The sequence below is a fragment of the Tarenaya hassleriana genome, unplaced genomic scaffold, assembly GCF_000463585.1.
Source record: "Tarenaya hassleriana unplaced genomic scaffold, ASM46358v1 Cleome2, whole genome shotgun sequence".
Lineage (NCBI taxonomy): Eukaryota > Viridiplantae > Streptophyta > Magnoliopsida > Brassicales > Cleomaceae > Tarenaya > Tarenaya hassleriana.
Window position 1 is genome coordinate 4,752,322 of NW_010965372.1, and position 12,339 is coordinate 4,764,660.

Genomic DNA, 12,339 nt, shown 5'->3' on the forward strand with positions numbered 1-12,339 from the left:
GTTGCTTAATGTTCACGTTTATTTAATAGTTTTGGGTGGCTTCGTATTTGCCCTAATTTCCACATAAAATGTCACCAACAAAGAAAATGATGATTTCGTAAAGAATTGGAACAAAATAAAGAGTTTGCTCGTTGATAACATGATCTTTATATATATGTATATTAAAGGGCATGCAAGTTTTATTTCATTTATATATCGCATTACATGTCATCATAAGCTGGTACTGCATTGTTCCATAAGCACATCCATGGCATGCCCTCGTACGTACGTAGAACCGATTAGTAGGATGGAAACATCCTGAGCCTGGCTTTCTCAACGTGATTCGCCTTATCCTTAACCGGCCGGAACTTAACAGAGAGAGCCTCATCTGTCAGAGCTAGACGTGGAATACCGAATTCTCCCATAATCAAGCCGACATTACGGATCTTAGATGAGCGGCTATCCAAGTGAACGAGCTTGTAATCGTTTCCACTTTCGAGTTTCTCGATTCTAAATAAGCTTTCTTCACTGCCGGTTTTACCGTCAGTGGTTATGAGATCCTCGGAAGTCGAGTAATCGACTTTCCAAACCTTGGATGAACGGCAAATCCAGATCGGTGATTCGAACTGAATGCTTATGTCGGTGGATAATCGTACGGTCTCTTCGGAAAGGACAAAACTAACGGGTAGGCCCGGTTGAAATGGAAGAAGGGTTTGAACGACATCGAGTGTACAAATGTGAAACACGTCACGGCTTTGGGGGACAAGCCCGCCGAAATTCCCACCGGAATCAGGGACGATAAAGTATTCGGCACCCGGACGAAGTGGTTCGCCATTGGTGTCCGATACGGCATCGTTTTGGCAGACCGCACAAGTTGCGGCCATGGCAAGAAACAAGGATATCAGTGGAAATGCCATCGAGGGTTTCATTATGGTTCACGAAAGATGAAGACTTTGTGTTTGTGTTTGTGTTTTTCTTCTTCTTTGGTTTGTGTCCGAAGCAAGCAATGCATTGAGAGGGTATTTATAGAGGCCAATGCGGTTAGAATCTTTATAGTAAAACCCTTTTTTTAACCCCATAAAATTATTAGACGTGCATTTTCTTGACATTTTTCCTCAATGGTATGATTAGAAATGACAAATATTTCGTTATCGAAAAATAAATGACAAATACTTTCTACCAATCTTGATGGGCAACCATTATCCATGTGAAACATGCATGCTATTGATTGCTCATATACACTTTCATGAGATCATTGCTCTTAGATATGAGAGTGATTTTGCGTCTCTTTTCACAAGGCGCGAAATTATTTTGTAATTTGTACTATATATCTTGTATTTAATTGTATGTTTATCTTATAGATACTTTTATGCGGAGAACTAGGGTTTATCCTATACATACTGTAACACTATGTTTATATCATAGATACTTTTATTGGAGAATTAGGGTTTATATATTCTATATACACTGTAACACTATAAGCTTTGAATTATTTTATACTCTAGTAATATTCTCCTCAAATGCCTATATATATGTGACTTGGTTAACATGTATGTATAGATAAATCGAGAAATCTTCTTTTTTTTTTTAACACAACAAAAAACGTCGGCCACGTCTTATATTTTAAAGAGAGAAGAAGCAGTGAAATCACGTACGTGAACTGTGGATGAAGTTGTATTTCTTGCATGGGAATCATTCATTAGGAATTTCGGATGTACGTTGCCACCTAAAAGAAAAACACGAAAGAGACGGCCACGTTGAATATTCCTTATAACAAGAGAGGAAATTAATTGCATGCGTGAATGAACCGTCGGTTCATGCACCCGTCTGTTAACCAATGGGATATGGACACGTGGATCGGTAGATTTGACGAATACAAGGTTTTAATCTTACCTGTTTTGTCATCTTTGAGACGACCGTGTTCATAACAATATTTTTAGAAATTTATCAATATTTTTAATATATGTAAAAACTCTTAAGACTGTATTAATTTAAACGGGCTTTAATATTTCATAATTCATACGGCCCATCAATTATGCTATTGGTCCTTGGTCTGGTCCGGTTAAACTGCCACGGGGTACTCTCTCAGACTGCCCGTAAAAGGATCTCAATCGTTGCCCGGATTGCCCGGGAATTGATTTCAAATTTCAAAATAAAACGGGGCAACGGTCGTCTTATAACGTCTAATAACTGCAAGCAAAAAGGGGAAGAAAAGGAAAGTATCGTCCTTTTTTCTTATCATAATCATAACAATCTCTCTGCTCAATTCTTTCTTCTTCCTCTTCCATCTCTTCGATTTTGAAATTGCTCACCCTTTTATTCGACCCCTTGATCGTTTCTTCGAATTCAGATGGAGGGTTGCTGTGATCAATGGCAAAACCCCTTTATCGCAACCGATGCTTCCTGACAACGCAAAAGCTGATCTTTCTGTGAGATCTGAATCTGACATTTTGTTTGGAAGATCCCTTCGAGGTTTTTGAGCTCGACCCAGTTTTCTGTTTTGTTATTCTTCGGTATTTTGTTTCCTTTCATCGGCAGCTGAAGAAGCTTTAGAATCGAGCTCCATGGATCTGCCGACGGGAGACCTGAATTCTAGTTGCCAAATCAGTCAAGGTAAGTTCGACAAATTTCGAATTCAGAAGATTTCCTACTAGAGATTGTGTGAATCGGTGCCCTAATTACGGGGTTTTATTTAGATGCCCATTTCGAGCAATCTAGTCCGGAATTGATGGAAGTTCAAGAAAGTCGTGATACAGTTGATAGCCCTCTCGATGGTACAGAACTTGCCCCTCTCTTCATTTTATTTCCCTTTGAATCAGAGAATAATGGGGCTTGGGTAAATTTGCTGTTTTCCTTCCACGAATCCCCAAAACTTATAGCAATTTGATTAAGTTGATGATCGTTTCAGGTGAATACAGGTTAGGATTTCCTCTAACATCTCCTGATCTAGTAATTTGTGGGGCTTCACCTGATATTCCGAGAGTTAGCTGTGGAGGTTCACCGGAATTTGCTCAGAAAAACAAGTTTTCCACCGAACTCTCTCTGGAGAATGGCATTGATGGTCCTGATACCCGAGACAGCCGGAAAACCCCAGCCGTAAAGTTTTCAACAATCTGCCAAACATTCGGCTACGAGTTGTCTCCCGAGTCTTCCTTCGAGCTACCTCATCCACTCGACCATTTCAGGGAGGGTTCAAGTCCTATCATAAGTATCAACTCGGGCTCTACAAGTGAAACTGTGACAGTGGGAGATGTAAATTTCTCGAAGGATGAATTTTTCAGTGGGGGTGAAACTATCAGAACTGATGCTGCTGTTGGTGAAGGAGACGAGCTCCTGTTGTACCAAACAGCTCGATCTGGTAACTTCTCTTACAAGTTTCAGTCTTTGGAGCCTGGTGACTACTTAATAGACCTGCATTTTGCTGAAATTGAGTTCATCGATGGCCCGCCTGGGATTCGAGCATTTGATATATTTATTCAAGGAGCGAAGGCAAGTATTGCAGGATAAAGCTTTCATTTTGTTTTTTTCCCACATCACATGTTTGCTTGATCTGATTATGATTGGCTGATCATTGTTGTAGGTCATATCCTGCTTGGATTTATTTGCTCAAGTAGGAGCAAACAGACCTCTTGTGATAGCAGACTTAAGGATGCTAGTTGATCATAAAGGGGAGTTATCAATCAGATTCGAAGGAGTGACAGGGATCCCAATTCTGTGTGGCATTTGTATTAGGAAAGATGGAATAAGTACATGTATGTTCGTTTCTCTCTTTTGCATCTTCGACAAGAACTTATTTCTTTTATTTGAGTTTTGGTACGGGAGAATTAATTTTGCTAGGAACCAACTGAAAGTTTGAGTTCATTACATCCTTGAACTTACCGGCTGGAATCCAACATTCTTGAACTTTTAAGAATTCTTAGTCAAAGTATCATTTTGCAGATGTTGAAGAAGCTGAACCACTGGAGGTTGAAGATACAATTGACACTGTTCAGTCTCAATCAGCAGAAGTAAGAATTCTTCTACAAGTTCTCTATTTTATAGATTATTTTGAGAGGTCATGAGGTTGCATTTGCTTAAAAAAGGAACCATGTTTCAGGATATGGGTGTCTGCATGGCTGAAAATGAACATCAAAAATTGAGAAGTGATTATGAGAGCCAGAAGAAAGAGTTAGCAGAAACGAGGAGAATGGTGGAAGAACTTAAGCAAGAGAATCAACTTAAGAGTAAAGAATCTGAGGATGCCTGGAATTCTCTCCGGGAGCTTCAAAATGAACTCATGCGGAAGTCGATGCATGTTGGCTCTTTGGGTATGTGTATACCAGTTTGCTTTCTGTTTCTTCTTCCTTGGAAACCTGAAAATTGTCTTTATGCTGTTTGTATATCCAGCTTTCGCCATCGAGGGCCAAGTCAAAGAGAAGAGCAGATGGTTCTCTTCATTAAGAGATTTGACAAGAAAATTGAAGGTACAGAGAAACTAACTTATGATGTAACGGTTCATTACGTGATAAATTATACGCATCATACAACATCTTTGGACTTGTAGATTATGAAAATGGAGCAAATTAAGCTATTGGAGGAGGCCTCCACATACAAAATGCTAGCCAAAGATATGAATGAAATGGGCTCTCAAATCCAGTCGAAAAGTAAGTTTTCACGAACTCTGTGCTGTTATAATATATGTCTATAACCCACCAAGGTTTCGTAAACATGACGTTCCATGATGTTTTAATCCATTGGCATTCTTTTCCAACAGTGAAACAGCAAGCAGAGTTGCATGAAGATCTCAAAGTCAAATTTGTTGGAGGAGAAAAAGAAAGGAAGGAACTGTACAACAAGATTCTAGAGCTGAAAGGTTTGCTTTTAATTTTTTAGTGGATGTGAACTCTAGAGGGATCTGCCTAAGGAATGTGAGCAGCCTTACAACTGATATTAATCCTGGTGTCTTCTTCCAGGAAACATCAGGGTCTTTTGTAGATGTCGGCCCTTAAACTCTGACGAAATTGCGGCAGGAACTTCTTTGGCTTTTGATGTCGAGTCGGCCAAAGATGGAGAACTCGTAGTCATGTCAAATGGGGTTCCCAAGAAAACCTTCAAGTTCGATGCTGTTTTTGGTCCTCAAGCTTCCCAAGGTGATCTTTGATATACATAGGTCATTTACCTTATGCTCCTACTTTGTTCTGTTTTTAATCTCACTAATGCACTTTGTTTCTTTCCTGATTTATAGCTGATGTTTTCGAAGACACTGCTGCGTTTGCCACATCAGTTATCGATGGATACAATGTTTGCGTATTTGCTTATGGCCAGACCGGTGCAGGGAAAACCTTTACCATGGAAGGAACAGTGAATGACCGGGGTGTGAATTACAGAACACTTGAAAAACTATTTCAGATAGTTAAAGAACGAGAAAATCTATACAAATATGAGATCTCAGTCAGTGTCTTGGAAGTTTACAATGAGCAAATAAGAGATTTACTGGTCCCAATTTCTCACATTGCACCGGCGGCAAGAAAGTATGGCAACCTTTACTTTTTATTTACTTCTTGGTTCTTTCTTTGACTCTAGATGTCCCACTCCGAAATTTCTGGTTGTTTAGTCTCTGTGAATATGAATTAGTTCTAGTAGTCACTTTCAGTGATCTATAGCTAAATTATCATGTCATTGTCCTCTGCAGACTCGAGATAAGGCAAGTAAGTGAAGGAATCCACCATGTACCAGGCTTGGTTGAAGCACGTGTAAGAAGCATAGACGAGGTCTGGGATGTTCTGAAAGCTGGAAGCAGTGGTAGGGCTGTTGGATCAACAACTGCTAATGAGCATAGCAGCCGATCTCACTGGTGTCTCATCCGATCCAGACTGATCCACACTGTCACAAAACTATTCATACCATCTACTGACTAAGTGACTTTTTCCTTCCTTTCTTTGCCACAGCATTCACTGTGTAATGGTGAGAGGAGAGAATTTGTTGAATGGAGAATGCACAAAGAGCAAACTTTGGTTAGTGGATTTAGCAGGAAGTGAACGAGTTGCAAAGACAGAAGTGCAAGGAGAACGACTTAAGGAGACTCAGAACATTAACAGATCATTGTCTGCCCTCGGTGATGTCATATTTGCTCTTGCAAACAAAAGCCCTCATATTCCTTTCAGGTTGATGTCAAATATACTCTGTTAATGAACAAGCTTACTGTTATCATGATTCATGGACTCTAACCCTTAGTTTTATTTCTATTGCAGAAATTCAAAGCTCACCCACTTGCTTCAAGATTCTCTAGGTACCTAACAAGGGTTTGATTACAGCAGCTGAAGTTGCAGATACCTGAAATACTTACATTTTCTGTGTCAGGAAGTTCTGAAAATTGAACTTGTGTTTGACAGGAGGAGACTCGAAGACCCTCATGTTCGTGCAAATCAGTCCTAATGAGAAAGACCTCAGCGAGACACTATGCTCGCTGAATTTTGCTAGCAGGGTGAGAGGGATAGAGCTGGGGCCTGCAAAGAGGCAGTTGGACAATACTGAACTCTTGAGATACAAGCAAATGGTACGTTAATGGACATCTCCACCACCTCTGCATATCGGGTCGTTCAAGCTGGTTCACGTAGTATGACTTGATTCTCTGCCTATTAGGTTGATAAATCAAAGCAAGATATGAAAGGAAAAGAAACGCAAATGAAGAAAATGGAGGAAGTAATCTACGGTTTAGAATCAAAGATCAAGGAACGAGATGCTAAGTACAAGACGCTCCAAGATAAGGTGAAAAAAGAAGTTCAGCTTAAACTGGGAAAATTGGCAGAGAATATATCTTCTTCTCCGAAATCATCAAATCTGTCTTTTCTTGTAGGTCAAAGAACTTGAATTGCAACTGCTGGTGGAGAGGAAATTAGCTCGTCAACATGTGGACACCAAGATTGCTGAGCAGCAGCAGAAGGCAATCCAGCAGAATGAGGATGAAAACAATGGACCGACAAATCCACAATTAGCAAACAGAGTCCTAGGAAGCAACTGGAACTCAAATGAAGCAGCAGTTCTGAAAGAGACTGTAAATCCAGCCCGACCACCGCTTTCTGAGAACAACACCTACAATCAACTTCCTTTACCTCTCCCTACATCTGATGGTAGTCTCAAATACATTGACCTCATGGAGAAAGAGAACAACCCAGAAGCGATTGAGCAAATGCGAGTACCCAAGAGGACAGGAAGAGCCTCCATTTGCACCTTTGCGAAAAGGGTCCCACCAGCCCCGGTTCCAAGGAGGAGTTCCCTTGCTCCACTCCCCTTCATCCCAACTCCATCACCTTCATCTCTAATGGCACCACGCCGAGTTGACAGGATCACTGAGGAGGAAAACTGTCCTGATCAAGTTCATTGCATCAGTCCAAAGCTACAAAAAAGTAATGGAAAGATGCTTAGCAGTATACTAAGACGAAGCCTGCACAAAAGGATGCAAATGAGGACATCCCCAAGACAGCATCACTTGAGAAGAGGAGGCATAAATGTCGGAATGGAGAAGGTCAGAGTCTCCATAGGAAGCAGAGGAAGATTAGCTCAAAGAGTACTGCTAACCAATGCTCGTAGAGCAGGTTTAAAGGAGACCCAACAGAGACAGATTCAAAAGGAGAAAGACAGATGGGTTTGAACACTGTTAATCCATTTTCATTCTATGGGATGATTGATGCTTATCATCCTTTCCATTTGTGTGGTTTGTGTCGATTAACCTTACTGTACATATCACTATTTCTTTGTGAGTTGTGTATTCTTTCTATGAAAGCTTGATGATTGCTTGAATCTTTAGTTGAACACATCTTCTTGTGCTGGCAGAGGCTATGGCATTCAGATCACAAACCACAGATTCATCACTTGTGAAATTCTTATCACAAGAGAGAAATGTATTGTAATTCTCATCACTTGTGATTCTTCTTTAGTAGAATTATGTTCTCAGTCATGCTCATCAACATGCAATGAAGAAACACAGAATTATAACCAGACATCACGATCAGGCATCAGCAAAGATAATTTTACTTTCCAAACCCCAAAAATGTGCAATCTCTGTTTAAGAAACTAGAAATCTCCATTACATGATATCGAGGTTCTTCGAGTCCAATCTATGCTTCTGCATGTCTACATTTGTAACCTCAAGAATCTATACCTTCTCTTTTCTCATTTACCAGAATCCAGTGTATGAACTCGTCAAATATTTGCTTAGTTAGTCACGACGGTGATCTCCCTGGCCTGCATTGATGACAGAACACATATATCTTCAGTGGGATGTGATAAAGATGAATCAAAGATATGGTTATTGCAAAGGAAATGCGAATCACCAGAAGGCGACGGCTGAATCCCATATTCTTCTCAATCTTCCATGTTGAACCATTACATTAGATGTCTGCTTTTCCATAATCTGCTCCACAGAGGGTCCCATATCATGAACAATTTTCACCGATTCTGAAAGGCGGTTGAGCAAATTCACCAGTGCAATCACTTCATTCCTTTGCAGTTGGAGCTGAAATGAATGGGTATTTTAAGTTGATGTTAGAGATGTTATATAGACATGTATATACCTGTAGAGACGATGTGCATAGCATTCGAGAACTCACAATATGTTCACCCATGTGCTGATTGTTGACCGAGAAGAGAATTTTCAAAGCTGTTCCCAGACCCTGAACCTGAAGCTTCCCCCAAAGCCGGCATTTTTCACATCCTACACAATCCATCAGTGCACTGCAACATAGCCATATTAGCAGTATTACCACTCTTGAGTGTTCTTTACAGAAGGCCTTGGTAAGAAAGATGGCAGCTATTAGCTAAGTAGTTAGTTTTCAAGGAACACAGATGAAAACCTTATATTTCTGAATTGTTTCTGGATCTGCTGCTTCAGTTCTGGTCCACTTTGACCTTGCCACAGCTTAGCTTCATCAAACGGAACAGGGCATGCTGTCTGGAGTTTCGGGTTGTACAATAACTGTTTAATCAATGATTGTGTTTTTAGATCTTCAGCATGGTTGCCTGTGTTATACTCTGCCTGCTCCAAGTACTCTGTTGCCTGAAAGACATCAAGTTCAGTGATGAAAATTATAATGGAAGCCAAGCCAAGTTGAAATTCCCAAGACTGACATACAGTGACTTACTTTAGTTACAGCGCGTAGGACAAAGAGATAAGTGAAGTACAGATTTCTGACACGATCCGGATATCTCAGAACTCGATCATACATCAGTTCGATATTTTGTCCCCACTGTATTTGAGAAAACATGTCAGCTGCTATGAACCGATAATACTCTCGTGTAGACAGAGGGGATATTTTGTTCTGGAAGACAAACCTGGTTGCTTGACTCATCAAGAAGATAATCATCAGCTATGTGCATTGAGATAGAAGAATGGAGACCAGATATTAGCTTGTACAAAACCTTTTTCTCTGGACAGATCTCCCCAGAAGAATCTGCGTAAACAGTTGTATTCCACAGAATCAAATTAGAAACCTACTTCATCTACTATGAAAATGTCATCACCAATCAGTTCTAATCATACCAATAAGATAGGTAAAACACTCACATTTTGGGCAGTTCTCTGAATATATTGCATCCCATATCCTTCTAGCTGATGGACCGATATAACCAGTATACCTTTCAGGATTTAGTAGAAGATTAACATAAGTCATCTCACCTGAAGTTAAATTTCCATCATCAATACATGAACATAACAACAACATAGAGAAGCAACATAATGGAATGGTATAACGAAAACCACTACTATATGTACCATTATCTGTCTCATCGTCATGCGTCCATGGGTTATCTGTTTCGACCCATCCTTTGAAAGCTCTGTTATCTATAGTACGGTCCACAGTTGATTCTGGTTTTCCCTCTTGACAAACCGGATTATCAGAAGGAAGACCATGCCGATATGGCTTTTTAAAAGGTTCCGGGAACTCATTCTCCGGACATTCACAGACACTGCAATCACGCAAGCGGCACATGCCATCATCAGGCCAGAATGGGCAGTCACACCACAGTTTAACCTACTCACATATGAAGAAAACCGACCACACAAGGTCATAATATATCATAAGAATATTAGATAGTAATTGTATTGATTGTAATGACCAAGGCATCCGGTGTCAATTGTAAAACAGTTCTAATCATCATTAGACCTACAGATGATTACAGTATACAAAGACAAAATCCTCCAGCATTGATTCAGGAATAACTTAATCCACATTTAACATGCTACCGTAGTGTACAATGCATTATCAAGAGAGACTCGTATACATTTTTAGAGGACCCAAAGGACTCAGACTCGGCCTCATATTCGTTCCACATTATCGAACTTTCTAACATGAAAAGAACCACCAACCTTAAAGTACCGGAAAAATGGTGTTGTGACGAGCTCTTGAAGCAAAGGGTGTAGAACCTCAGTATTGAGGCTATCAGCTGTTTCGTAATCACAACAACAGCCCTCAATCATACCTTTGTATTTACCCGAACCCTGTATGTAACAAATGGAAATTTCAGGATCAGAAAATAATCAACCACTGAACAATCTGAACCTGAATAACTGAAGAATTGAATTCTTTGACGGCTAATCATTGCAGAGAACGACACCCACAATCACATATTGCGTTGAAAGGTTAAAACTTCAAGCACATTTGAAGCAAACTAATTGCAATGGGATTGACCGCTGCTCCAAAAAGAACAATTTTCACAAAACCCACCAATCAATGTCATCACAATTCACAATTAATCACATACACAGGAAAAAGGATCAAACTTTTTTACCATTAACAATGGAATATTCCACAATTTATCTCTGTGTTCATCAAACATTCCTTCGACACTCAAAAAACAAGCTGTACAAACGGCGCCGAGCGAAATTCCTCACTCAATCCTAGTCTCCAACAGGAGAATGAACTTCATAGACTCGGGAAAATGTGGAGAAAATGATCGGAAAAATGGCCAAGACTTGACAAAATCGAAAAATCAAACCCAGGACAAAATCAAGCAAAAACCATAATCCACCAGAAAAAGCAAAATGGTCAAAGAGATTAAAACCTGAAGAGAACAGCTACAGGATTTGCGATCGCCGAACAAGAGACCGACATTGGAAGCAGCCCTCGAGCTCACTGCGACTGCCAATAACACCACAACGAAAGCTCCTAACGCCCATTTCCATCTTCTTCTCCTCTCTTCTCTCTCTTCTTTGATGGCCCCTCTTGCCATGACCCAAAGCAACCTAAAATCAGAAGCAAAAAAAAATTATCCACAAAGAACACGTTTTTCCGGTCTCAGGTCGGGTCCTTGGAAAACCCTTTCTGTCTGAAGATCGATCATTGTATTGTACGTTTCGATTTTCAATGTTGACGTTTCTGCGCCGGGCGTCTGAGTTACACACGCCTAAGCCTATTCGGAATTGTCTGATTCGTGACGTGCTGTGACCAATAGGAGCTCGAGATTTGGTCCGCGTAATAACTGCCCCATTGGTAATAAAAACATCTTGCCGTTCCTAAGCGACAGTCAACGAAATTCCGTTGACTTTATGACTATCGTGCCGTTTGTAACTTCGTGATCGACACGCTCTGCTGTTCTTCTCAATGGCTCGTGCCGTTTTAGAGCTAAGAAAGGGGTGTAAAATGTGAATGGAGTAATTTGGTGAGTACACCTCATCACCATCGTACATGTCAATTTTCTTAATTCTCATTGGTTCACTAATTTCTATATATATTACACATTTTATTTCTTATTTTTCTAAATAAAAAAAATATAATTATGGTGCATTTATAAATAATTAGAGGTGGTATTAATAAATATCTACATTATAAAACGGATGGAGTGATTAATGGTAAAGGTTTAATCATAATGATTTACACATAAAAAACCTTTAATATACCATAAAAAAATAATTAAATGAATATAGGGTAAAGAAAAAAACGTAAGCTCCACCTATTTCAAAGTTAATGACATATTAATATGCCATTCATAGTCATGTAGAGGTTGTTACAATAAATCTCATTATGATACCTTTTCATTTTCTTTATAGACAAGTTTATATTTATTACACTCTAAGGAAAGGGTTATGATACACGTGTTGAAGATGAATCCAAGAACGCTTTGTAGAAGAAATATTTGTAAGTTGTCTTTGTTTTCAATATTCCATTTCATCATTTCAATAATTTTCCTTGCTATCTTATTAGAAATGATATTTCGAGTTCTAGATCAAGCAGAAGGTACGTTGGAATAAATCACAATTCTAATTAATTTGGTATTGTCTTATCATATTCTCTCTTAGTTATATTTTCTATTATATATTATGCTACGGAGGACAATCCAGTGGTGAGAAAGTTATTGAAATTGTCGACAACGACGACAAAGCCTATG

The 12,339-nt window shown here is 39.5% G+C and overlaps 3 protein-coding genes across 4 annotated transcripts; 1 reads left to right on the plus strand and 2 right to left on the minus strand.

Moving 5' to 3' along the window:
- Window positions 1–155: 155 nt before the first annotated feature.
- On the minus strand, window positions 156–959 carry LOC104813298 (cysteine protease inhibitor WSCP-like). The gene has a single exon (XM_010540865.2). It carries the CDS (start codon window positions 906–908, stop codon window positions 279–281), a length of 630 nt encoding a protein of 209 aa, XP_010539167.2. The 5' UTR covers window positions 909–959; the 3' UTR covers window positions 156–278.
- Window positions 960–2,188: 1,229 nt separating this feature from the next.
- Window positions 2,189–7,772, plus strand: LOC104812281. Its single transcript, XM_010539360.2, has 17 exons — window positions 2,189–2,592; window positions 2,676–2,753; window positions 2,888–3,468; window positions 3,560–3,731; window positions 3,919–3,986; window positions 4,076–4,286; window positions 4,366–4,442; window positions 4,523–4,622; window positions 4,733–4,831; window positions 4,932–5,108; window positions 5,204–5,489; window positions 5,651–5,812; window positions 5,907–6,122; window positions 6,210–6,247; window positions 6,351–6,514; window positions 6,601–6,726; window positions 6,815–7,772. Exons 1-17 carry the CDS (start codon window positions 2,544–2,546, stop codon window positions 7,607–7,609), a joined length of 3,399 nt encoding a protein of 1,132 aa, XP_010537662.1. The 5' UTR covers window positions 2,189–2,543; the 3' UTR covers window positions 7,610–7,772.
- Window positions 7,773–7,968: 196 nt separating this feature from the next.
- On the minus strand, window positions 7,969–11,396 carry LOC104812282 (endoplasmic reticulum oxidoreductin-1). 2 transcript variants are annotated; one of them, XM_010539362.1, is made up of 11 exons: window positions 11,306–11,396; window positions 11,017–11,197; window positions 10,322–10,453; window positions 9,728–9,986; window positions 9,521–9,631; window positions 9,289–9,407; window positions 9,099–9,203; window positions 8,811–9,013; window positions 8,568–8,691; window positions 8,292–8,473; window positions 7,969–8,202 (listed from the first exon to the last, which is right to left on the minus strand). In XM_010539362.1, exons 2-11 carry the CDS (start codon window positions 11,182–11,184, stop codon window positions 8,181–8,183), a joined length of 1,425 nt encoding a protein of 474 aa, XP_010537664.1. In that variant the 5' UTR covers window positions 11,185–11,197; window positions 11,306–11,396; the 3' UTR covers window positions 7,969–8,180. The 2 variants fall into 2 exon arrangements, with proteins under 2 accessions (XP_010537664.1, XP_010537663.1); XM_010539361.2 differs by having other exon boundaries at window positions 11,017–11,374.
- Between the last annotated feature and the right edge of the window lie 943 nt (window positions 11,397–12,339).

What these genes read in the sequence shown, in the direction of transcription:
- LOC104813298 (XM_010540865.2), bottom strand. Translation starts at nt 908, where the DNA reads ATGAAACCCTCGATGGCATTTCCACTGATATCCTTGTTTCTTGCCATG.
- LOC104812281 (XM_010539360.2), top strand. Translation starts at nt 2,544, where the DNA reads ATGGATCTGCCGACGGGAGACCTGAATTCTAGTTGCCAAATCAGTCAA. An exon ending in ATTGCACCGGCGGCAAGAAA is followed by an intron (nt 5,490 to 5,650) that starts GTATGGCAACCT and finishes TGTCCTCTGCAG; the next exon opens with ACTCGAGATAAGGCAAGTAA. An exon ending in CTTGCTTCAAGATTCTCTAG is followed by an intron (nt 6,248 to 6,350) that starts GTACCTAACAAG and finishes TGTGTTTGACAG; the next exon opens with GAGGAGACTCGAAGACCCTC.
- LOC104812282 (XM_010539362.1), bottom strand. Translation starts at nt 11,184, where the DNA reads ATGGCAAGAGGGGCCATCAAAGAAGAGAGAGAAGAGAGGAGAAGAAGA. An exon ending in CCTGTAGCTGTTCTCTTCAG is followed by an intron (nt 10,454 to 11,016) that starts GTTTTAATCTCT and finishes TGTTACATACAG; the next exon opens with GGTTCGGGTAAATACAAAGG. An exon ending in AGCACATGGGTGAACATATT is followed by an intron (nt 8,474 to 8,567) that starts GTGAGTTCTCGA and finishes CATTCATTTCAG; the next exon opens with CTCCAACTGCAAAGGAATGA.